The sequence below is a fragment of the Schistocerca nitens genome, chromosome 9, assembly GCF_023898315.1.
Source record: "Schistocerca nitens isolate TAMUIC-IGC-003100 chromosome 9, iqSchNite1.1, whole genome shotgun sequence".
Taxonomy (NCBI): Eukaryota; Metazoa; Arthropoda; class Insecta; order Orthoptera; family Acrididae; genus Schistocerca; species Schistocerca nitens.
In genome coordinates, this window is record NC_064622.1 from 246,679,936 (window position 1) to 246,707,181 (window position 27,246).

Here is a 27,246-nt window from a genome sequence, read left to right on the forward strand (position 1 = left end):
TTTTAACATTATCAAAGACGTAGTGGGATAAATCCGGTACAAGGACAACTCTGATAACAAATTAGTTAACTGACCAACTAATCCCCTCTCCTCCTGATGACATGATGTGCTTTACCCATCCAGCATGTTACCCTTCTGGCTGGAAAATCCTCATCCCTCACCCCTACCCCTCCCCCTCCAACCCCACCAATATGAGTGCACTTTTTGAATTTCACCCTTTTTTGAATGGGGTTTCGTGCGCACTTTTCTTTGTCACCCTTCCCTCAGGGAAATCCCCAGCCTTCCTCCCTCCCAGAAACCCTGCACCACATTTGATATCAAATTAATTAAAGGTGGCAAACAATTAAGGTACCTCCCCTTAACCTATTGTTCCACTTTCGGTATTCTGTCGTTGAAGCTGTGGGTGAGGCCTGAGTTATTCGAAAAGTCTGCCTCCCACTCAATCAAATTGATTGAATAATTAATCAAATCGATGTCCTTTTGTGTGGGACAGTTTTCCTTCGTGAATACTGCCCCCTTCTGGAGATATTGATTGACTGGCGGGAAATCGGTTGCAGTGTGTGGAATATTGTTTATTTAAACATTTTATTGGATAGTGTGTGGAATATTTAAACAATTGTGACGCTTTTTCTTACTCCGATAGTGTAAAGAATACCGTCATGAAACACTCACCACACATAGTTACACTCACATGGATTGTGCTAAATATATCTGGCCATCACTGGGCTGCACCACGCACTGCTGGGAGAAGTGGTGCACGATCTCTATTGGCTTCTGTGCTGCCACATGAAGGACCATCAGCTATCCTGCAGTATTAGCCCTCCTCATGTGGCTACTTCCTGACGCATGGCACTGCTGCATCTGCACGTGCCACTGGCCGTGTCTGGTCCAGACTGAGAACAAAGTAGTGTTTGTCTAGGAAACCCCTCCAGCTTTTCCCTTGCAGGATCCTGGTGCATTTGAGAACATCTTCCAAGGCAAATGACTGACTGGAAATCGATCCAGGTATACTGTTGAAGTCAATAAATTGGTTGACAAATTAATTTTGGTACTCATGATCGTGATGTAGGGGATATAAGGCAGACACGGTAGCTCACTGGTCTCAGTCGCAGTCAGTTTTTGGAAGAAGAAGAACCATGAAGTGTCAACAGTGGAGAGGGTGCAGTTATTCCCAGCAGATTAGGGAGAAACAGTAGGGTAAGTACTTCTTGCTTAATAATACATCTTCATCCCTCTCTCTGCCTGTAGTTGCTTTGTTACACATGTAACTTTTCTTCCACTTTTGGTCTCTGGAGATGACATCCAGCTCTCGAGGACATGCAGGGGCATGTGATCCTCTAGTGGAAATGGTCAGCACGTTAAAACCGACAAATACGGATGTCGCTTCTGGGGGACTGTGCTGGACCCCAACACATGCACCATCTCAGAACACTGGTGTTACTGCAATGGCAGAGTACTGATGTGGTGGATGAGAAGCTGCTGAATCCTCCTAGTGCACTTCTGCTTTTCATTTCAGACTATAATTTAACAGCTAGTGGTTCAAAGCGCTTAAATATTCCCATAGAAATAAGCGGACAGTGGCTGGCATGTTGTGTTGGAGATTGAAAATGCATCGGGAAGTGTTAAAGTACTGTTTACGGATTTGGAATGGGATGAAATGTGTCAAGCAGATTACCACATCAACCAGCAGATGACCTCCGAGTATTCTCCATTTCTGGACATTTACTGCTTGGGCCTGACGCTATATATAACATTATTGCACAATGGTGTGACACTCATGATGAGATCAGGAGGTCGATCCGTTTTTCTGCAACACTTTATCATCACAAACGTGTTCAGCTTATGTATGGTGCTATCCCTTGTGCTGGAAAGACTGAACCATGGGTTGCTGTGTGTTCAAGCTGTGTATAAAGACATCATGAACTATCTCCGCCATGTCATCTGAGGTGCCTTGTCATGGTCCATGCAACTTCCCTATCGGAGGTCCGAGTCCTCCCTTGGGCATGGGTGTGTGTGTTGTCCATAGCGAAGGTTAGTTTAAGTTAGATTAAGTAGTGTATAGGCTTAGGGACCGATGACCTCAGCAGTTTGGTCCCATAAGACCTTACCACAAATTTCCACATTTTCCAACTATCTCTGTACCTATAGTGTGTCCGCAGATGATTTAGAACAGTGTATCAATACTGTGTCAAAAGAAGAAGCTGAAGGAACACTCATCAATTGAGAGAAATATACACCGAATTTAGTGCATACAAGAAACAGTATTCAGGAGATACAGTAAAAAATGAATCAGTGTTTTTTCTTGTTGATGTAAGGCAGCCCATGTATCATTGTTGAGGTGTGTGTGATTTTTTCCTTCATAACTCTCTTATTATATGGTAGCAACAGTAGCTCTTTTGGTAAGATGATTGTGCTAAAGTGGCTACACATATTATTGTTACATGTGTTCATTTTTCTGTAAGAGCCCATTGCACATGAAAACTTGATGTAATCGGAATCATCGCAAGGTGGATGAAGCATCAGGGGTGTGTCATAAGTGACAGGTTCTGTGATGGTGCAGAAGAAGACGGGATGAAGAAGAAGAATTGGAAACTTTACCTGATTGTACAAAAGTGATTATTGTAGGTCCATCCAACAGCGACAAGACAGATGTTCTCATGTCACTACTAACACACCTGGATGGAGACTACTTTGGACATGTATATGTATTTTCAAAACGCTATTTCAACTCAAGTATCAGCTACTGTAAAAGATACTGCATAGTGTAGATGTGTAACATACACAACATTCAGTGAAAGCAGTCAATGCCGTTGCTGTGGAAGACCAAGATCAAATTCTATAATATTTTCATTTTGGTACTGACGTATTTTATTTGAGTCAGACATATTCCAGAATCCCAAAACAGTTGGTGAGGTATTATGCAAACCTCATTATGCCTTTTAGACAAGACAGTTGGAATCTAAGACACATTAGCAGGTGCATGCAGGCACTGACATGATTTGGCAACGATATGCACGGATTTCTAGAGTCACACAAAGTACAGGTTTCTTGTTATTGATAAATCAAGAAAACTGAATAATGGTAGGTATGGAGGGAACTTCCAGGAGTTTCTATCTACATAGCTATGGGAAGTGGTGAGTATGTTAGTGTACATCACACCATAGACAATTTCACGCATCAGGTGCTCAGCCCAAGAGTATAGATGTGTACATGGACAGAGAAGGCATCTGTACATAGATGGAAAAGTTCAGTCTCTCGAACATAAAGTTACGATGCCGGAGACGTATGCTCAGGCCCTTCTGAGACTGATCAACGAGTTAGATGCTAGGGTAAAGGAGCTAGAAATGTACACCCATGTCAGTCTTGGACAGAAAATAAACCACTTAGCTGTAAAGGTTCGTGGAATTGAAAAGGAAGTTCTTGACTTAACTGTAAAGGTTGAGCAAAATGTACATAAGATGCAGCCTGTGAAGTAGCCTACTTAATACATTGCAAGATGTCGACTACATATAAGGTCATTGCTGCATGGAAAGCTCTTTGAGAGCAGTTACAGCTGTTAAGTTTAGGACATTTGGATTGAGAGCAGACACTGAGAGAAATTTTTATGCCGGTTAGTGAATATCTCGATGAACTCTCAGCGAAATTACACAACAACAACGATGGAGCTATTGCCAGTTTCACTAATCATTACAGAGATGCTCGGGTAGACAAAACATTTAGTGCCAGTGGTGAAAAACCATACATGTTGGGCGCACAATCTATTATTTTAAAAGAAAATCAGAACAGATAGGGGATACGTAATTTTAAAGAACACCCCAGGTCTACTGAACCTCATTTTCGTAAAACCCTCAAAAACAGTAAAATTTTCACCCAAAGATCTGGATACTACAATCGGCTGTGTACACAGGAAAGCAGGAAACCAATACAGTGCGAAGTAAAGAGACATTATAAAACTGTTATTATTAGATTGTCAGTATGGCATTCGTGATGGTGTTGACATTCATCATAAAAGGGGCAGAAATCAGCCCTCTCAGTATACATACTAGGATGACCCCAATGAGATTACAGATCGACTATGGCTACTCACTGCATCTGCTGCCACAGCAATTCCGCTCATTCGAATGAGGTTGTCTCAATAATTCAAGAGCTTAGTGAGAGAGGTATTATCGAATGAGTATGGAAACAGAAGCTTGAGAACTGCACAAACCAGCATGCTAAACATATCCCCATAGGCATGTTATGATTAAATTTTTGGGTGACTTACGGCTGGCTGATCTTGTAGATATGAGGGAATATTCAGATGATAATAATGGGTTCAAATATACTTCAATAGTTATTGATACATATTCCAAATTTGGGCATTATCTGTTAAAACAAAAATGGGGAGAAAGGTCACAGATATGTTTGAGTGGTTGTTGCAGACAGGGATGAATTAATGCCCTGACAACCTCCAAACCAAGGGGTGGAGACTGTTACAACAGGTACTTCAAGACACAATTAGTGACATGGAGTATATCACTCCTGAACATTCGCCCTCTGGAAGGTGTGTATCATAAAACATCTGAACAGAACAAAATGTGGATACATTTTAATCTTTGCGGCTCATACAAATGGACAGATACCCTCACAGAAATAATTGCACAGTATAACCGAATCAAAATTGACACCATTCGATGTTCATGACAATGGACTCATGGATATGGTGTACTAGCTTATTAAAACGCTCGATCAAGGTAAACATAAATTTAATATGGGTGATTTGGTACGTATCTCAAAACACAGGACAACATTTGAAAACTTATAGGTCCCAAACTAGTCGGTTGAGATATTGACAGTTTCCAAAGTGCAGAGAACAAATCTCAGAACCGAAATCTTAAAGAATAGCAATGGCACTGAATTATCAGGATACTTTTACACCGAGGAAATGCAGAAGAGCTCAGAATCCCACTTGTTTCTCATAGAACATAAGATGTCGACGATGGAGCACTAGTTAAATGGCTTAGTTTGTCTGCAACACAGAAAAGCTGGACTGACGCTGACGATTTTCTGTGTAATGGGATGCACAAAGCACAACCAGCACATAGCATAACATGCGTTATAGTAGATGCATCATAGGAGGCTGTGCTTTCTTGGCAAACGTGCCCTCGAACTGCACGTTCTGGGGTGTAATTACTGTGGAACTGGTATAAAACTTCAACAACGTTTGGCTTGTGGCGACAAGGGGATTAACCTGCTGACGAGGCGTGTTGGGAACATGACATTGCATACACAAAATGAAGGGATCTCCAAGGATGTCGCACCGTAGATCTAACTTTAGCTGATGAAGCAAAGCCAGTATATGCGAGATAGGATATTGGTATAGAACAGCGCATTGCAGTATTAATAGTTGATAAAACCATGCATGGTGAAATTAAGTTTGGTTTGGGTGTGAATTTCAAGCACATTATGAACGCTGCATGTCGTGCACAGAAGAAGAAGAAGAAGAAGAAGAAGAAGAAGAAGAAGGCAACGATGAAGAAGAAGAAGGTGTGTTTAAAAAATTGTATCCTGACAGCGATGGATGCAGCTACAAGCGTTCTGAACCATAAAGGACCCGTAAAAGCACCCAGGGTTCTGTTAATACCCAAGAAATCAGGTGGTATTATCTCGTTCGTTATTCCTGCCCTCTCAGGTCACTCAGTGATGGGTTCAATGGCTGGTGGTGCTATGGCTATCTCAAGAACAGTGAAGAATACACAGAACTCCCAGGAGCAGCTAGAGGAATCAAGAAGACATAACCGCATGATGGAAGCTGCAGCCATTGGAAAAGGAGACCATACAAGGAAGGACTAGGTCTCCTCATAAATAAAAAAAATGCCTATTAGCTATTTTACCAGACAGACAGCTTACAAACACTGATCTGCTAAGGTTGTAAGGTTGTTAGGAAAAAAATTCAACATTCCAGGATTCTGTAGTGTGTTTATGTTGGATACATTACCGAACACTATGTTGAATTGTGAATTTAAATGTTACTGGGAGACCAGAAGCCCATTTGGTGGCATATGTTAAGAAAATACAAGTAACGTCTACTATTTCTACTCATTTGGAGACTTGCAGCCGCCAGAAGAGTTACAACGATAATTCACCCACAGAAGTCGTGTGTTCTATAGTTTTCAACGCTATCAAGACTTTAATGCCCACTTGCGTGGGCATCTGTGCATCATATTTCTCCTAATATTTACAAAGAAGCATATATTTAAGGAGATACATTAAGTATGCAACCTTCAGATGAAGTTCAGATGTAATATCTTGTACTCTACCTTTAAAAGATCGATCGCTATTATTACACCTGAATTACTTCCCAATGATTGATTTAACAAATGGGGATTGGAAAATTGCACTGATGGGACTGGAGACTTACAATAGCATTCTGAATATCACAGAGCATAACAACAAACTTCATCTGGAAATTAGTGGTGGAAAAGAAACTACGGAAATAGAATCTGGTGAATAAGACAGTGATGATTTAAACGATGTTTTAAAACGGTCTGGAAAAGGGATTGCACTACGTGCAAACATCAGTACACTTATATCTGAAATAAAGACAACGGGTGCAATGACTGGCGTTAACCAGAAAGGTTCAGCAACACTGTAACAGACTCTTACTTCAACAACAGATTGATCCATACAGTTTATGAATTCTTCTCATCAGTGGAACAGGGCATAAGATCATTGAGATCCTTACCAACGCTATTTACCTCCCAGTAAGAGTTCAGGCTTAGGACTACCTGGAGCTGCGTATTGTCGACCAGGAGAATCAACTTGTCAGAATTCGTGACGGGGAAATCATTATACAGCGATATCTAAAGCAGAACCAGCAGAGACATAGAACGTGAAGAGACCCAGAAGCTGCGTTGGCCTTCAAGCATGTGGGACCTGTCGGAGGCAGAAGCGATGACCTGTAACTTGTCAGACTGAAAGCGTCAGCCGCGAGCTTCGGCCACCCCAGAATGCAGTGTCCCCGTATTCTCAGCGAGAAAGGATGGGCGTAAGGTATAAAATCAAAGTGCACAACGCCCAACGTGGCACTTCACAACAGACCAGCAAGCTGATAACACGTGGAAACTGCAAATTTCTTAAATCAGTAGATTGTAGCCGCGGAATGACGTCGTTCTATATACCTATCCTAGTGGAATATGGCGAGTGTATTATATGCCAGGAATACTTCCCACATAAACATTATGCATCAACCACATTTAACAAGAACGATGAAAATTAGGATTGTCATCGAACACCAAGACCCTTACCCTTCCCGTGCAAGAGTTTCATATACGAAAAGGTATGGTACGGCTACAGTGGCGTCGAACCATACACGTAACACTTTAGCATTACTTTATCATAACATATGATATGAACTTAACTGGGTCAAGATTGATAGTACATGCAATTTGGGCATAACGTCAACTATTAAAACGTTCATCTCTGTTTCTCGCTCGGATCTGCACGATTTAGAAAACGCTGGATGGTTTATAGACAAGCTAGTGTATGCAACAGTGGAAGAGAACAAGAGATTTAGTGCATTTGTACCTTTAAAATAGCTTATGAGATACTTCGAGGACATGCGGGGAATTGCTCTGAATGCTAAACAGGAACATATTCTGGTATGGAGTGCAATGGATAACAACTCATACCTTCAAGCAGTTCAAGAGGAGAATGAGATCACCATGAATAAAATAATATGAAAAATGCCACACACCACTCTATCTGATGAGCAGCGTTTGAAGCTCTTATAGTTCTGAATGCTGGGGTATTTCTGCCATTATCTTTCTGTTCATGAAAGGCTTTCGAATACCCAGTACTACTGACTGTAAGCAGACAAACGTGGTCTGTTAAAACCGCTACTCAACTGGAGTCACTCCATTCACTATACTTGCATTTCAGACAAATAGACGAGGGAATATAGCAAATGATTCCACCAAATTTGACTATTGTAGGTTGACTAATGCCAGAGTCTGCCCTAATTATGAATTCTACCCATGTGGTTATTTAGATCTGGAGTGGATGAAAACGTATACAGTCCATCATACGACAGCCATGCAAGGTTCCATACTTCATACTATGAAGAGAAAGGATGCCTACTCAGTCCACGGAAAGTCAAGGAGCTGGTGCCAGACATCATAAAAGATTGCCCAAAACAGAACGAGACAGTAAAATCTGGGCCTACAGATGTGCGAATTGAATTTGAATCTTCGACAAATTTCCCAGAACACATTGCAGCGCATGCTCTCGTTCTACATGACTGTGTGATCAACTAATGCCCTCTCACTGGTGTTGTGCAATGACTGGCATAAATGAAGAGGTGCTGTGTCGTATCCAGAGCATACCACGATGTATTTGAGCTCTGAGCACTATGGGACTCAACTTCTGAGGTCATTAGTCCACAATGTATCTCAAGATGTGTACATCATTGCAGACATTCTATGGTGACGAGCATAGACAGTTCATATTTTAAGATGTTCCATCATAGCATAAACAGAAGATGCCGGAATAATAGAGACATTCTCAGCAAACATTGCATCAACGAGGTCTTTCAAGGATTCGAAGTGTGCTAAAACACGCAGGAGTGGAAACTAGTTAACATGTAACTACCAGGGAATTCTCTGGGATGATCCTACCTTATCCTATAAAGATAATGTGCCCTTGCTTCGATTATTCGACCACAAGGATACCATCATCTACTTGAAATGGAAGAAGATCGCAAGCATGCAACGAATTTTCAAGTTTGTTGCTATTCAAGAGCTGGTATTCTATGGGTAGCCTGCTCTCCATCGGCTCAATACGTAGAAAAAAATGTGTCAAAATAGTGCTGTGTTGGCTTATGAAAACGTAAAATTACTTTTAAGTTGGATGAGCAATGGGTAGCCTGCTCTCCATCGGCTCAATACGTAGAAAAAAATGTGTCAAAATAGTGCTGTGTTGGCTTATGAAAACGTAAAATTACTTTTAAGTTGGATGAGCAACATGTGTACAGTTTTTAAAATTTATTTAACCCTTCTCACACTTTCATATCTATATAGTATGCAACTTTGTACAGATATTATCCCTGTTTTTTTTTTTTTTCAAGCACAGAAGAAATAATTTTCGACATGTTTGCCATATGTCTTTGGAAGTGGACATGGTCATATCCCTCGAGCCCCCTTAAGCCAATTTGTGCTGCACAATATGCAAAATCACATGCAACCATTCTATATATTTTGTTATTTTACATGTTAACTTTACTTTCATGTTCAGTGCGAACTGGGATAGGCTTTTTTTGTAAATAACAACGACAAAGAGATTTTTCATTTATTCAGTTCACACAGGTACAATTTCATTCTAGAGATTACAATTCAGTTGTTGAGATACAATCCAGTTCTCGAGATTCCAATTTGATTCCTGAGACCACAATTTGCATGTTTTTCACTAAATACTGTTTTTAACAATAACAAACAAAAATTTACTGGTTGAAATATTGACAATTTGCAGATGTATATATAAATATATAAACCAATGTAGATATACTTTTATTGTAACACTATACCAATCATAATAGTAGCAGTTACATGGATGAACAACAATGATGTTGATGGGCAGTGAAATACACTCCTGGAAATGGAAAAAAGAACACATTGACACCGGTGTGTCAGACCCACCATACTTGCTCCGGACACTGCGAGAGGGCTGTACAAGCAATGAACACACGCACGGCACAGCGGACACACCAGGAACCGCGGTGTTGGCCGTCGAATGGCGCTAGCTGCGCAGCATTTGTGCACCGCCGCCGTCAGTGTCAGCCAGTTTGCCGTGGCATACGGAGCTCCATCGCAGTCTTTAACACTGGTAGCATGCCGCGACAGCGTGGACGTGAACCGTATGTGCAGTTGACGGACTTTGAGCGAGGGCGTATAGTGGGCATGCGGGAGGCCGGGTGGACGTACCGCCGAATTGCTCAACACGTGGGGCGTGAGGTCTCCACAGTACATCGATGTTGTCGTCAGTGGTCGGCGGAAGGTGCACGTGCCCGTCGACCTGGGACCGGACCGCAGCGACGCACGGATGCACGCCAAGACCGTAGGATCCTACGCAGTGCCGTAGGGGACCGCACCGCCACTTGCCAGCAAATTAGGGACACTGTTGCTCCTGGGGTATCGGCGAGGACCATTCGCAACCGTCTCCATGAAGCTGGGCTACGGTCCCGCACACCGTTAGGCCGTCTTCCGCTCACGCCCCAACATCGTGCAGCCCGCCTCCAGTGGTGTCGCGACAGGCGTGAATGGAGGGACGAATGGAGACGTGTCGTCTTCAGCGATGAGAGTCGCTTCTGCCTTCGTGCCAATGATGGTCGTATGCGTGTTTGGCGCCGTGCAGGTGAGCGCCACAATCAGGACTGCATACGACCGAGGCACACAGGGCCAACACCCGGCATCATGGTGTGGGGAGCGATCTCCTACACTGGCCGTACACCACTGGTGATCGTCGAGGGGACACTGAATAGTGCACGGTACATCCAAACCGTCATCGAACCCATCGTTCTACCATTCCTAGACCGGCAAGGGAACTTGCTGTTCCAACAGGACAATGCACGTCCGCATGTATCCCGTGCCACCCAACGTGCTCTAGAAGGTGTAAGTCAACTACCCTGGCCAGCAAGATCTCCGGATCTGTCCCCCATTGAGCATGTTTGGGACTGGATGAAGCGTCGTCTCACGCGGTCTGCACGTCCAGCACGAACGCTGGTCCAACTGAGGCGCCAGGTGGAAATGGCATGGCAAGCCGTTCCACAGGACTACATCCAGCATCTCTACGATCGTCTCCATGGGAGAATAGCAGCCTGCATTGCTGCGAAAGGTGGATATACACTGCACTAGTGCCGACATTGTGCATGCTCTGTTGCCTGTGTCTATGTGCCTGTGGTTCTGTCAGTGTGATCATGTGATGTATCTGACCCCAGGAATGTTTCAATAAAGTTTCCCCTTCCTGGGACAATGAATTCACGGTGTTCTTATTTCAATTTCCAGGAGTGTATGTACACTTAAAAACTAATCTGACTTGGGTGGCTAACTATTCTATTTACAAATGTACATGGCACACGACATTCTAGATATGATATTTACACTTTTTTGTCATATAATGTGCAATTTTATACTTTCTTTTTCGTTGGTAGGTGTAAGTGTATTTATAAAATTGTTTTTCTTTTTTCGCACTCATGGTGTGGAGATATATTTATCATTATATATATATAGACACACACAATCGCACTCATTCTCCTCCTCTCAGTCAGAGTCCTGCACCCCTTCTCTTGCTACAAGTGAGTAGTGTGTGTATGGGACAGTTTGAAACCGGTCATCATAAATGACCCTTTTATCGTCATAATGTAACAGAACAATCTTACACTGCAGCATAGAGTACACATCGTGTCCTCTCTATTGAATACTAGTCTGCTATACCACATGTGGTGGCTACGGTGCAGCACGATGAACACCATTGTACAGGCACTGCATACGGTCTTTGATAGAGAGGGCTCTCGATGATGTATGACACCTACCCTTAGAGCACCTCTGGGTGACATCTTCAAATGTGTGATCCACATACATTTTTGAACACAGACCTAAAAACTCTACAATTGGCAATCCATTCACCTCATCTTTCATAAGGCTGCTAGCTTTCTTGTTCTGTGGAACAATACCATAAGGATTATTGGCCATTCATGAGGATATGTCGAATTCATAACTGTGGTACCTCATTGATTCATATGGATCACAGTTCCTCACCCAATAGATGAAGCTATTTCTATCCATACAAAGCAATTTAGGACCTGCGAAATGAGTTTTCACAAATTCATGGTGGAAAAGGTACATTTGGAGATCAGATAGATCTAGTATGCACATCCCCACATAAATAGGTTTCTTGAAATCTACTGCAGTCCTTGCCATCTTCGTGGCAACGAAGTTCTTACTGAGTATGGTGATCTGCTTAAAATTTGGTCTGGTGATGCATTTCCTTAAGCCCCATTGCCCATCCCATTCGGTTCTAATCAAAATTTCACGACATTGCCCCAAATTCTCCAATGTTTTGCTGAAAAATGAATTATTCATTAATTTAAAATAATCTTTTTCGAAGTCACATGTTGCGGAAGCCCTCAACATTATATTCAAATCAGTACACTCCTTCAACCAGAAGGAGTGATTGAAGGATGTAGCCCAGTTGATTCTAACCAGGCCATTCCCAAGCTGAGACACTGGTGAAGATAATGAATAATGTATCTCCACTTATTCAACACTGTTGTCATCAGGTTTGGGTTGGAACCTCCTCACGGAATTTGCTGCTCTGGGCACAGCAGAAAATTCTCATATGCAGCATGCAAACTAATAGAGTATGTGCGTTCTGCCTCCACACATACCTCACATCAGAATCATCCGCTATACCCTTGATTATTCCACCTAATCCCCCACTTTCATTTTCAGGCACGCATGAAAACTCGCCAGTCAGCAGTGATTGTTGCATGGTGTGTCTAGGTGAGTTATTCACTTCGAGGATCATAATCGAACTCGAATCAAGGGATGTGTTGAACCTGTCACTCATCTTGGTGTGTGTATAGACACTTTGGCATATTCCAAAATGGATTCCTCGCTCAAAGAAGAAAGAAGCATGTCGGGAATCAATTTCTGCTAGACAAGGCAATGTGTGGAATATTATTTCTTTAAACGACTTGCGGGATGTAAGGCGATATATGGAATATGGCTTATTTATTTATTTAAAGAATTTCGTGGGAAATCGATTGAAGTGTGTGGAATATTGTGTAAACAATTTCTGGCAGTCAATGCAATTTATAGACTATCGTTTATTTAAGCAACTTACGGGATACTAGGCAGCGTTTGGAATATAGTTCATATATTTATTTAAAGTATTTTTCAGGAAATTGACTGCAGTGAATGGAATACTGTTTATTTAAGCAATTAATGGGAGACAAGGCAGTATGGAATATTTAAAGAATTGTGGCGCTTTTTTATTCCGACTGCGCAAGAGATACATGTTCCGAATGATTCAATTTTTCCTCTTTCTTGACATACAATCTGTGAAATAGTACCAAATCCGGGTGTCATGAAACACTCACTATATGTAATTATACTGTCAGAGATCGCGTTAAACATATGTGGAAAAAAAAAACACTTGTCATGTTGCTGACTTCCAGCTCAATCGCACCGCACTGCGTACTTGACACATCAGGGACTTGAGAAATTTCTATCGCAACTCATGCTCTCCCTCTCTCTCTCTCTCTCCCTCTCTTTCTCTCTCAGTGGCTGCTTCCTGTTTGTGTGAAGAAATGTGTGCAAACACACATTGACCAAGATGTCCCCCACCCCCTTCCCTTCAATCCTCCTCCACCGCCCCATCCCTCTCGCCACTCATGCACACTTGGCATTGCTAGTCAGTGCATCCCTTTGTTCTCACACTTCCTTTGCTATGGAAACCTGTAGCTGTTGGAACAAAGGCATTCAAGGTAGTGTCTAATCCCCACATTTGTTCTGAACAAAGTATTGGAGACCAGGATAACCCCCAGCTGTGGATGTCTTGGAAATACTCCCTCACTCTATCCAATTGATTGATTAATTAATTAAATCGATAAATTTTGCTTCCTCCTGGTGGATGCTGAGATTGGTATATTTGGTGGGATTCGATCCCAGAACTGCCTAGTTTCCATACTGTTCTAGATTTTTTTCCCCTTGGTTCCTATTGGTGGATATTGGCACAGTTAGGTCGGTGGTAGGACGTACGTTAAGCTGGAAACTTTCAGCTCAATTTCATGCTATGTCTTTAAACAATCCGTGCAGGGATTGGGTTGGTGTACTTGCTTGCTATACCACCCTTGGAGACAATACATTATACAATTGGGTATTTGACTTTGCAGTTGGGTTTTCAAAGTACTATAGAATTCCTAAGCTTGTTCTCTACACTACATATGGAAGGAGTGGGATGGAGAAAACTACAGTAAATACCACTGCAAGACAGAGTCTACTTCGATGTATTGAGAAGAACTGAACACAGCACACTTAAACTACGATCCATCCCGTGGTAGTAGTTGTTGTCATGTCTAGATGTCGGACTTCACTGAAACACTCGCACATCCCGCACACTTATGTCCAAATGTCCACACACAGCACTCCAGGCCAAATGTTGTGCACTGCCAGCTGCCACAGTGGGACTCATGTCTCAGTAATTGCAGCCCATCTGCAGCTGGACTTGGCCTGCTGCAAATGAACTGCCCTGCCATAGAGAGTGTCCACTATGATCAGAGTGGTTGAAATTCAGATATTATAAATCCATTCAGAGCCAGCTATCACCATATTGAATCTTTTTAAAATCCGAGATAAAAATCAGAGAATACTCGCAACACACGCGATCAGAAGGCTGCCCAACACATACTAAGTACTAGTTCGCTAATTATCTGACCAGAGGGCGACTTGGTTGTACCCCGTCTGACCAATTCGAAAGCTCAGCAACGGCTCTCGCCTTAAACCGGAAATGTCATTTCATTCCGGTCACCGGACACCTCTGCCATGAACCAACATACAAGGCGGAGTTGTCCTGTGAAACCAAGCATGTATTTATCAGTGTAATTGCAATTAAATGTTACGATCATAGCACCAATGTGGTGACATTTGACAGTGAACAATGTATCGACAGTACCTCCTTCTGACGACTGTGACTCTGAAAATATCAATATCTATGCCATTCTTATGACTGGACATTATTTTCCACGTAAAATGATTCATTCTCCTTATGGCTATAGATGCGCTGAAATCGCAATTTTCCATGTCAAATCCGTAACTCCCATACGACTGGACATAGTCATCTTCTTTGCACGTATTAGAACATCGACCACAGTAACTTTACACTGCTCATATACACGTTTCAGAAAAGCATTGCAATTATCATATATAGGTGTATAGCACCCGAAAAAATTATGGTACGTCCACACTCACATTAGCTAGATGTCCCCATTCTGGCTATATCCTGTTCGTGTGTGCGTGAATCAAACTGTCCAAACCCATCGACGAAGGTATCCTCGAATACTGCATTCCTGTTGGCTACGTGTTCCAGAATGCCGTGTTCCTATTGGCTGAAGCTGACTCAGTGAAGGTATATAAACCCTAACCCCTCCATTCAAATTCTCATTCTGCCTTCATCTACAGCCGCATTGTGTGAGGTCGATTGTCTTGTTCTCGCTCAGTTGCGTTAATCGTTAGGTTGGTTCGTCGCCGATCTAACATGAAGCGTTCAGCGGCATCAAACAGCAGCAGTGCCAGAGTCGGCAAGTGGCTGAGACCGTTAGAGAAGGATGGAGAATTACCTGGTAAATACAGAATCAAAGCGGAAACTGCAATTCTTTTTTTCACTAGGAATTTTGTAGTATTGAATACAAGTCGTGTTGTTGTTTCAGCGTATATCCACCGAATTGCTGATGAACAAGGTGCTGAGATGCGTCATCGCCATCAACAGCAGTAGGAGATGCGTCAGGAATAGCAACAGCAGCTGTTATATTGCCGTAAGTATATATTTCCTTCTTCATCTTCGTGGTATATGTAATATCTTGCGACCAACGTATCTGAGGTTATTATTGATGATTTCTAAGGACTAGAATATATAAATGTAGGTTTCTCACTAAGAATTTTATAATATTGAGTACATGTTCTCTTATTGTTTCAGCAGTTGTCCAGAGGATAATTGACGATCTGGATACTAAGAAGCAACAGCAGCAGCAGCGATATCGTCTTGAGTATGTATATATACTAATTTCTTTCAAAGAAAATTTCGTCGTATACTTATATGTTGCATATTATTTACTATTGTAGACATTTTCGATGGAGCAAAATCGATAACTGTAACTTTTTCTTCCACTAAGATTTACATACATTTCGTTTTCTTGTTTCAGTATTTGTCCAGAGGATAGTTGACCACCTGGACGCTGAGATGCAGTAATAGTAGCAGTAACAGCATTGTAAGTAGTATACATATTTTTCTTCTTCACAGTACTGTGCATATATAATATGTTGCTGCTTGACAAAACTTTCAATGTGTATATAATATGGTGCACATTCTCTGTTGTCGCTGTGGACGGTTTCCTGGTAGAAGAAGGTGAACAGCGAGCGGTATTCGTCGAGGATAGGCAGGAGCCATCGCTGATCTCCTGTAAGTGCATATTCTAAAAATAATATTTTTTTCTCGTGGTTATATGCTTTTTTATTTAAAAAAAATAATGTGTGGTATTAGGTGATATCAGTGAGATGGACCGACGGCTCTCTCCCTGTTCAGGACTGCGGTTCAAATGCGCGTCTAGCCATCCAGATTTAGGTATTCCGTGACTTCCATAAAATCACTCCATGCAAATGCCGCGATGGTTCCTTCCCCATCCTTGACACAATCCGAGTTTAACTCCACCTCTAATGACCTCGATGTCGACGGGACGCTAAACCAAATCTTCCTTCCTTCGCGATGGTTCCTTCCCCATCCTTGACACAATCGAGCTTAACTCCATCTCTAATGGCCTCCATGTCGGTGGGACGTTAAATCCATCTTCCTTCCTTCTTCCCTCCCAGTTCAGGCGAGGACGAAATGTCACAGTGGGTGGAGGAGATGGAGGAAGACCTTCGTCGGCGTGAGGAGATGCTGGATGACCTGAGGGAGATGCCGAGGCGCCAGAACGAAATAAGATTCTACTTTTAAATACTAAGTGTTCTTTCTTTCCATGCAGTAGTAGCAGCTGTCGATGTCTGGAACATTTTACTTAAGCGTGTTCGTTATTCTTTCTCTACAGCACCACCGTCCATGCAATACGCCGTGGCAGTGAAGGCTACTCCGCCAAAGCGGCAAGGCACCGCTAGTGGCAGCGCGAGAAGCCGCCGCCCCCGCCACCGCCCCCACACCAGCTCCGCTCTGGCGCCGTGGGCTACCCCTCCTCCGGCAAGTGGGTCAGGGGTGCAGCTGCAGCAGCAACCAGGCTGCTTGCAACGGCCCAACACTGCAGCATCTCCTCCTCCTCCTCCACAATCTCATCCTTGCCAATCTCGCAAGGTATAGCACATACCCCTCAATACCTCACCACAAGCAGTAGTAATCTCATCTAGTAGTAGTAGTAGCAATATTGTAGTAATGCTGTGTCTAGTGGCAATTCCCTCTCCCATCCTTTTAGTGAAGGACATCAGGTCAGTGACACCATACCAGTTAGAGTACTTGGTAATTGCAGACACCTTTGAGGAGTGGAATAAAAAAAAAAAATAAATAAAAATTTTATTGCAATTGTGGCTGTTTATACTCAGTTTTAAATAATAAATAAACCGCTGTACTCCAGAGAGATAGGTTCTCAAAAATTACTTTTTTGAGGAGTTAGCATCGTTCACTAGAATCGAGAAACTGGCAGGAGCGTACTGCAACCCTATTGGGTATCTAAGGGCGTGCCTTCCTGTAATGGAAACAGAGCTGCTCCAGGTTGTTAATGATCTGCGATAACAGTATCACGCCATTAAATGTGATGCAGGGCTGTACACTGTACTGTTGCACGTCTCCTCCCCCCCCCCCTCCCTCCAAAATTCATCCCTGGTGTTGAAGAAACAAGTCTTCATTATCTTTGGAAGAATAATGGCGTGATAAAGACGAGCACGTGAACCACTGAGGGCTTTGTGAGTCCTCCTTGAGACCTACATGGGCCCAGTCTTCCAAAATGGAAATTAGGGGGTCAGCTAAAGCAGTGAGCTAAATACTATACCTGGACATACATACATACGTCTATGATCCAGTAAATGGAGGGTCCATCTATACGAAGCTTCCTAAGGATGTAGATAATAAGAAGGCATGTATTAATGTGAAAAATTAAAACGATCAGACTTGTTTTGCATGGTCGATCGTGGATTGCGAAGGAAGTGTTAAAGAGAATCCAAGGCACACGTATATATATGTGGTAGATACCTTGACACTCGTACGTGTTATAGCTTTGATGGTATTGAGTTCCCATCAAACTCCAGGACATACCTAAATTTGAGGTGCGGAATATCAGAATATCGGTTCTTGATTATGGCCTGTAGAAACTCAGTCAGATCAGCAGAACAAGCATATAGTCGTCGATGAGCATAACATGCATGTAAAGATGCTCTTATTCTCCAATGAGAAAAATAAGGAGAAAGGCAGTTCTCTTTATGTTTGAATTAAAGACATGTCCCGACCCCTATTGTCTCAGTTGAGTAAACATGAACATAAAAAGCATATTCGCTCAAGGTAGCTGAATTATTTTGCCTCAGACAAGTTATTAGCAGTGCATCTAGTAGATTACGATATCAAGGACCCGGTATGTGTTATTATTCCTACTGAGAAAGACAAATTCACAAAGTTTAAAACTGCTAATCATCAGGGGCGATGCCTGTTTGTAGCGTATGCTGACTTCGAATGGCTTCTCGCTTCTGTCTTCTAAGACCTTTACAGAAAAACATGTACCACATGCGACATGGCACCAAATTGTATCGTCCTATGATTCAAGTCATAACCGCTACAAATCTTATTTTGGGGATAATCCTGCGGTTTGGCTACTCACTGAGATCGAAAAACGTTCATGGGAGGCTGATAGGCTTTACGACGACAACATTCCCACAACCAGATCAAAGGAGAATGAAGATTTGTACAGTAACGTGGCTGTCATATTTGTGGGCTGCCGCTTGACAGAAAAGCGGAATCTTCTAGTAGGGACCACTGTCCTCTTCCTGGGAGATTCCGTGGCGCATCCCACAATACATGCCATTCGAAGTACCGATTACCAAGACATATACCCGTTTTCTTACATAATTTAAGGGGGTATGACGCTCGCTTCCTTGTTGAGCACTTGGCTGATAACAATGAGGAGAAAAATCAGATCAGTGTCATGCCTGAGAGCGTCCAGAAATATATTTCCTTCTCGAAATGAATGTCGCCAAGAATTACACACTGATTTCTTGACTCGCTATGTTTTATTCAGACACCGCTCCGGAAACTAGTTGAAACTCTACCTAGGGACAATATGCATATCACCCAAGCTGCGTTTCCTGACGAGGAAGGGGGTTTCCACGAGTATCTGGATAGTATGGGAAAACTCAATGAAACTAGGCTACCTGACATAAAAGCATTCTACAGCAAACTTACAGGAGATGCCATATCGGACGCAGAGCACGAGCATGCCAGGAACGTCTGGCTGGAATTCATCACCACTTTAGCAGAGTACGCACAGCTTTACACGGATACAGAAGTGCACTTGTTTGTGGAAGTTTTCAAGAAATTCTGGAGTCTTCCCAAGACCGCATATTCGCTCGATCCCACCTTTTCTTACACAGCACTGGGTTGTCCTGAAATGCAATGCCCAAGAAACGTAGTGCAGCATCGAATATTGACCAATCGCGACATGCTTCGTTTGTTTGAGCAAGGGATCCGTGGTGGACTTCCCAATGTGTCCATAGACATGACACAGCAAATAACTCATGGATGGGTGACAGGTTATGGATGAGTGACAGGTTCAATGCATCCCTTGATTCAAATTACATCATGTACTTCATGCAGATAACTTACATGGGCACACCATGCAACAGTCCCTGCTGATTGTTGCGTTTCGATGGGTGCCCAAAGGCGAATAAAAGAATTAGGTGGAAAAATCAATGGTATGGAGGCTGATTCTGATGTGGGGTATGTGGTGGAGGCAGAACTCACATAATCTATTAGTTTGCATGATGCGCACGCTCATTTGCCACTGTGTCCAGAGCAAATAATCCCGTGAGGAGGCTCCACCCCAAAACATAAGCAGAGATATATTATTCATTATCTTAATTTCAACCAGTGTCTCAGCTTGAGGATGGAGCTGGTTAGTATGACCTGGGCTATCTCCTTCAATGAGTCCTAATTTGAACATAATTCCGAGGGCTTCCGTGACATGTGACTTCGAAAGAGATTATTTTAGATTAATGAGTAATTCAGTTATCAGGAAAGGAATAGAGAATTTGAGGGAATGTAGCGAAATTTTGATTAGAACCGAATGGGGTGGGCAATGGGGCTTAAGGAAATGCATTGCAAGACCAAAAGACATGTCATCATATTCAATAAGAACTTCAATTGTCGTGGAGATGGCGAAGACTTTAGTAGATTTCAAGAAACCTGTTTATGTGGGGATTTGCATACTAGACCTATCAGAACTCTACATGTAGTGATTGCACTATGAGTTTGTGAAAACTCATTTCACAGGTCCTAAGATGCTTCATATTGATACAGATAGCGTCATCTGTCGGACGAGGACATGCAATCCATATGGAGTAATGAGGTACCACTGTAATGAATTCGGCATGTCCTCATAAACGAGCAGTAAGCAGTAATACTTATGGTAGTGTTCCACAGAACAAGGAAGCTATCAGCGTTATGAAAGGCGAGGCGAATGGATTGCCAATTGTGGAGTTTTTAGGTCTGTGTTCAAAAATGTATATGAATCGTACATTTGAAGATGCCTCCCAGAGGTGGGCTAAGGGTGTGCGTCATTTGACATCAAGAGCACTCTCTATCGAAGACTGTTAGCAGTGCTCATGCAGTGGTTTTCATGATGCTGCCCTGCAGCCACCACACGTGGTACAGCAAAATAGTATTCAGTCGAGAGGACACAATGTGTACACTACGCTGCAATGTAAAATCGTTCTGTTACGTGATGATGATAAAAGGGTCATTTATGATGACAGGATTCAAACTCTCCCATAATCACATATTCACCTGTAGCGAGAAAGATGGGGGACTCTGAGTGAAAGGAAGAGAATGAATGAGAGTGTATGTGTATATATGTGTGTGTGTGTGTGTGTGTGTGTGTGTGTGTGTGTGTGTGTGTGTGTGTGCGCAGAATAGTATGGCCCCTTTATCATAGTGTAAATAATTGTATGTGTGTGTACATTTTTATTTGTTTATTTGTGTGTACACACACACACACACACACACACACACACACACACACACATATATATATATATATATATATATATATATATATATATATATATATATATGCGGAAGAAGCATAAAGAAGGATAACACACCATGTACGTGGGTGTGAAAAAAGTAAAAAAATGTAAATAAAAGCACATAAAAAAGGAAGTATATGTATATTTATCTATTCATATGCAGCATATGTATACTGTGTAAATAGATACCTATGCAACATGTACTTTATGTAAATAGAATAGCTTTTTAGTTTCACCTGGCGCTAGCAGTCCAAGACTGATTAGTTTCTAAGCATACACAATCCATCAGAATTATTGTAAAACTTCTACTTCTGCACTGTGGAATTTAGTTGTAGTAAAATAACTCGCATTAATTTTTAGAGTAGATTTATGAAAATTGTAAAATATTCTCAACCAGTACTGCTGGAAAATTTTTAAAAATATTCTCAACCAGTCTCTCTATTGGGAGGTTACTTCTTTCCTAGTTATTATTAATAGTGTGCAAGTTAAAAGTACATTTGCTTTGAAATGTCAGAGTCAAACTGTAGCTCAAGAACTGAACTGTATCTCAAAAATCAAATTGTATCTTTGTGAAATGAATAAATGAAAAGCTTCACAACCAAATATCTTTGTTGTTGTTGTTATTTCACAAGTCTGTAAACTAACAAATGTTTATAATGGATGTACATGACACAAATGACATTAGTTTTGAACATGAAGATTAAGTTTAAAATGGAAGGTAACAAAGCATATAGATTGGTTTTATGGGATTACACCTCTAGTGCAGCATGAATTGGCTTATGGGAGCAGGAGGCTTGTGACTGTGTCCTTCCAAATACATGCAGCAAACATGTCTCAAATTAGACCTCCTGTGCTTGAAGCAAGCCATAAACATAGCTTCCAGGCAACACTTTGCTGTCAAAGTGGGAACAGGGCGAAGAGAAATCATACACATATTATGATGTAAAAATTCATTTATTTCTCATCCAACTTAAAACTAATTTTACATTTTCATAAGCAGACAGAACAACACCATTTTCACACATCTTCTTCTTGAGTCGACGGAGAGGAGAGCACCCTTAGAATTCCAGTTCTTGAATAGCAGCATACTTGAAAATTCGACACGTTCATGCGATCTTTTTCTTCCCCTTTATGTAGATATTGGTCGAATAATCGAAGTGACGTCACCATATCTTTATAAGGGATGCAGGTGAATTCCATGGTAACCAATTTGTACTCCTTTGTGTTTTAGCATACTTCACATCCTTGAAATTACTTAACGATGCGTCTTTAAATACGAACTGTCTATGAACATCGTCACAGAAACCATAAAGTAAAGCAACAGGCTATTAAAAAACGTAGTAGAAACTTACTTGGTTAATGGACAGACATTATGATTTATTATTGGTCATGCTAGCTGTACATCCAACCCAATGCAACTTAATTGATGGTGATCCATCAATCTGGCGTCGTGCATTCATATCATAGTGCTTAAAGTGCTTTGAAATGAGTTCATCCCATTTAAACACTTCAGGTAACAAATAGAATCTGTGTGATATATCATAAGTAACATGTAGTAATCAAGAGCGTTCATATGTCGACGACTTCTAATGTTTCACATAAATATCCGGGAGTACATTACGTGCATTTATTGATTTCATCCGCTCCAACGTGTTGCAAGCAGTAACATTCTCTTTCCCAGAGAATTCGTAGTCCTAAAGGCTAATTGTCGTAATAGATGTGTTCTTGAATAAAGCTGAGTCATGCAGTCACTAAACCCTTTTAACACCTTTGAAATAGCGATAACTGAAGCATGAACCCTAGCATCCACGACCATACTTTGCACAATACACTCACTACCACTGCTCAGATTCACTATTAGAAGTACGGCGCTACTGCTGTTCCTTCTAGCCTCCACAGCACCACCTTATTGACAGAAATCCTGCACGAGATTGAAGTTCAATAACTGATAGTGATTTTTCAATTCTATACAACTGGTGCACTGGAGTTGCAAACAGAAGTCTATTGTACGCTTCGAATAAAGCATGCTTTGCATTTAATCCTATTGACGGTTTCTACATAAGATGGTATTCTTTTTGAAAATTCAGCTTCGACACACATGTTCTAGGATCTAAACAGATATCCGTTTAATATCTATCATTAGGTCATCGTTTCTCACACATATTTGTATCACGCTCTAATAGCTCATTTTTTCCAGCTGTAAGAGATCCGACTCGGGGTGGTCCCCCTCCAAAGCGCTAAGCAGATACGGTGCTTAACAAGAGGAACATAAAATGTGCTTACATGCGATACAGAACAGTTTTACGATATGCAAACGTTTCTCCACCTGTTCACTTGTCCTTGAAAATTAACCCCGAATGGACGTACTCTAGTATATTTCACTCGCTGTGATGTCTTAGTCAAGAAATTTGTGTGATCTGAGTGTTAGGTCTAAGGTGGTTATAAGTGTAAACTTATAAAAAAAATGTCAAATGCTCTAACACAGACTCCAATTTGGCGGTCAGAAAATATAAGACGCCACTGTGTTGGCTGGATTTACAAGTATAACAATACGAAAGGATTTCGTGGATGTGGTGCAATCGAGAAAATAAAAAAGACGCTAGGGCTTTTTTGATTGTAATTACACCCTTTATTCCTCAACAAATATGTGATAATAACCATGTAGTGTGGGGGTAGGGGGGGCAGTGGTTTTGCTATCGGGCGGTATGGAACGACAGCCAGCTTGTGCCAGTGTGGACATATAATACTTTCGGACTCTATACACATAAGAATGGTAGCCAAACATGTTATGCTGAAGTTACTGTTGCGTATGTTAAAACATATCACTAGAAGTTTGTAGGAAGTGATCATACTACTATTCATGTAAAAAGACTACGTGTTTCTAGTCGTAAGGGGAGGATAGATTTGACATGGTGAATTGTGATTTCAACGCACTGAGTAGTATATCCGACAGTAAGAGTTGACAGATCCATTCCGTGAACAGCTGCATAATGTAGCAATGCAAGGGTTCAACTGGATCTGCTATAGTGTACAAATAGGATGGGCAATACGGCTGTAACGAAATGGATATACAGAACATCCTCTCATCGGCTCCCCTAAGCCGATCCTCATGTGTTCTGTGATTCACTATCGACTGCGATGTTTGTTACAGTACACCAACCCCTATCGATGATGTCTTTCCAACTCTTTCGTCCCTGGGAGAGCTGTTGATTACCGCATAATGCCACTCACCTGTGGTTTACAGTACTGTTTTGAAAGAGGCTTGGCAGGATGCAGCACCTTTTGGAAGCGCTGACAGCAAGACTTAAAGGTCAAATAATTTCCTAGAACTGAGAAGAATCGAGACACCTAGCTGGTGTGAGTGTGGACATACCACAATTTTTTTGGGTGCTATAAACATATAAATGATAACTGCAATGCTTCTCTGACATGTGTATATGAGCAGTGTAAAGTTACTGTGGTCGATGTTCTGATATGTGCAAAGAAAGTGACTTAGTCCAGTCGTAAGAGAGGTATGGATTTGACATGGAAAATTGCAGTTGCAACGCATCGAAAGCTGTAAGGGGGATGAAAGATTTTACATTGAAAATTATGTATAGTCGTAAGAATGGTGTAGATACTGATGTTTTCAGAGCCATAGCCATCAGGAGGAGACATTTCCGATACTTTGTTCATTGTCACATGTCTCCTGATTGGTGCTATGATCGTAATATTTAATTGTAATTACACTGATAAATATGTGGCTGGTTTCCTAGGACGTTTCTGCCTGGCCTCAGGGAGCATGGCGGAGACAGCCAGTGACCAGAATGAACTGACATTTCCGGCTTAAGGTAGGAGCCATTACTGAGCCTCTCAACCAATCAGCTGGGGTAAAACCGTATCGCACTATCGGCTGATGAATAGCGAACTATTACTCAGTATGTGTTGGGGACCCTTCGTGTTTGTGTTCATTGTGAGTTTCTCCGGTTTTTATGCCCAAATTTGAGAACATTCAATATGGCGAGTGTTGGCGCTGGACGTATTGATAACATCCGCCGATGACTGCTTCCACTGTGTTGGCGAAAGTGGTTGAGATGAGGTGTTGAAAGGTATGCGTCGAGTTGCACGTACTTTGTGGGATCAGTGAGGATGAAAAGGTGGAGGAGGAGGAGGTGCTGCGGTATCAGGCCAGTGCAGGAAGTCTGGCTGTGGCTGACCCGCTTGCCTGAAGAGTGGGAGCTTGTTCTTCAACGATCCGTGGACATCAGGGCAGTGCTGAGCGACAGCGGCTTCGGGGACGGCATCGGCGGTGGCTTCTCGGATGGCGATTAGCGACACCTTTACCGACGCGGCATGCCTCACTGGACACCACTTCAGTGAAGCAGGCTTTCCGCACCCATTACCCGCGGCACAGTGTACTGCGGAAATTGTTCCTCTGACACAGTCGCTGCAGAAGAGAGAGAATAACGAAAAAAAGGTAAGTACAACGTTCCAGACACTGTCAGCTGCAGCAAGGAAAGAAAGAACACTGACTAGTGGGAAGCAGAATGAGAACATATATATAAAGTACCTATTTCGCTCTGGCTCATTGGTATCTCTCTGATCCTCCACCCACTGTGGCATTTCGTCCTCTTCTGAATTGGGGAAGAGCCATCTGCCCTCCTCACAGATATCACCTGTAACATAGTGGTCTAGTAAAGAATACACGCACACTCAACACACACACACACACACACACACACACACACACAAACTCTTCTTCTGTCAGGAAATCATCCAGAACAACGACAAAGAATATGCACCTTATTACATATACATTGAAATTTTTGTCAAACACCAGCATACTACACACACACTACAACGAAGAGGAAAAATACGTACACTACTTAAAATGCTGATTCTGTCACTGCTGCTGGATTTGAGCAGCTAGCTCACCAATCATGTGTTAATACAGTGGAACCTCGTTTAACGCGCACCTCCCATAACTCCCAATTTGCATAACGAGCTAAAAAAATTGTAAAAAAATGATTCGCTTAACGAGCGATGTTTCGCACAATGAGTGATAACGATTTATTGTGACGCCACCAGCCGTTCGCGCGCGCGGCGGGGGAAACGTTGAACAATATGAACATATTTCATTGCCAGCAGCGGCATATGAACAATGTCTTTAGTACGTACTGCAGTCTGGATTTAGCGCTCTTTCTACTACCATCTTAGTGCAGTTTGTGATCACACATTTTTCTAAACTTGTGTTAACATAGCGTCTTTTTGTGTGCAAATTTTAATAACCTTCCCAGAAATGGTCCCGAAGATAACGCCGCAGGAATACGACCATAAGAGAAAGAAAATGTGCTCATAAATGAAACTTACAGTCATTGAAAAACGCGAACGTGGTGTGAGCGTTGCTTGTATAGCACAGACATTCAGTCGATCTACATCAACTATTTGCACTATCCCCAAAAACAAGGACATGATAATGAGGTAGATGCTTCAAAGGTGTGATAAGAATATATAAACAACGGTTTAGTATTCTGAATGATGTTGAAAGGTTGCTCTTTGTATGGATAAATGAAAAGCAACTGCAAGGCGGCACTGTTAACGAAAATATAATTTGTGAGAAGGCGATAATGATTTTCGCTGACTTGGTTAAGAAGACTCCAGGATCATCAGCGGATGAAAAAGTGTTTCAGGGAATTCATGGGTGGTTCGAGAAGTTTAAGAGAAGAACCAGCATCCACAGCGTTGTGAGGCACGGCGAAGCAGCAAGCTCTGACACAAGGGCAGCAGAGAGCTTCATCAGCAACGTTAAGATGCTCGTAGATTCTGCGGGTTATTTGCCGCAACAGGTTTTCAGTTGCGACGAGACGTGTCTGTTCTAGAAAAATATGCCGATGCGTACCTTTATACCAGCAGAGGAGAATGCATTGCTCGGTGGCAAGGCCACCTCACACTGCTATTCTGTGCCAATGCAAGCGGTGATTTGAAAATTAAACAACTGCTTGTTTATCACTCATGCAGAAACTCCACTGGCCTTCAAGAAGTCCAGAAGAGCATGTAAAATTTGATGTGGATTCCAACAACAAGGCGTGAGCGACAGGTAACCTTTTTCGTGGTTACATCAGTGAAGTGTTTGGTCCTTTGGTGAAAAAATATTTGCTTGAGATGAATCTGCCACTCCATGTCTTGCTTGTTATGGACAACGCTACTGCCCATTCTCCAAGCCTACAAGACCACCTCCTTGAAG

General features: G+C 42.1%; 1 protein-coding gene and 1 long non-coding RNA gene across 3 annotated transcripts in view; one reads left to right on the forward strand and one right to left on the reverse strand.

The window, feature by feature from the left end:
- The window catches only part of LOC126204159 (uncharacterized), a 36,703-nt gene extending 19,606 nt beyond the window's left edge, over positions 1 to 17,097 (forward strand). The window contains exon 7 of the mRNA XM_049938567.1: positions 16,835 to 17,097. Coding sequence (XP_049794524.1) covers positions 16,835 to 17,097 — 263 coding nt within the window. The remainder of the gene's footprint in view (positions 1 to 16,834) is intronic.
- A 4,930-nt stretch (positions 17,098 to 22,027) lies between these two features.
- The window catches only part of LOC126203180 (uncharacterized), a 48,972-nt gene continuing 43,753 nt past the window's right edge, over positions 22,028 to 27,246 (reverse strand). For both annotated transcript variants that reach the window (XR_007540234.1, XR_007540233.1), the window contains 2 exons: positions 25,573 to 25,678; positions 22,028 to 25,449 (listed from right to left, as the gene is read on the reverse strand). This is a non-coding gene — a long non-coding RNA (uncharacterized LOC126203180). The remainder of the gene's footprint in view (positions 25,450 to 25,572; positions 25,679 to 27,246) is intronic.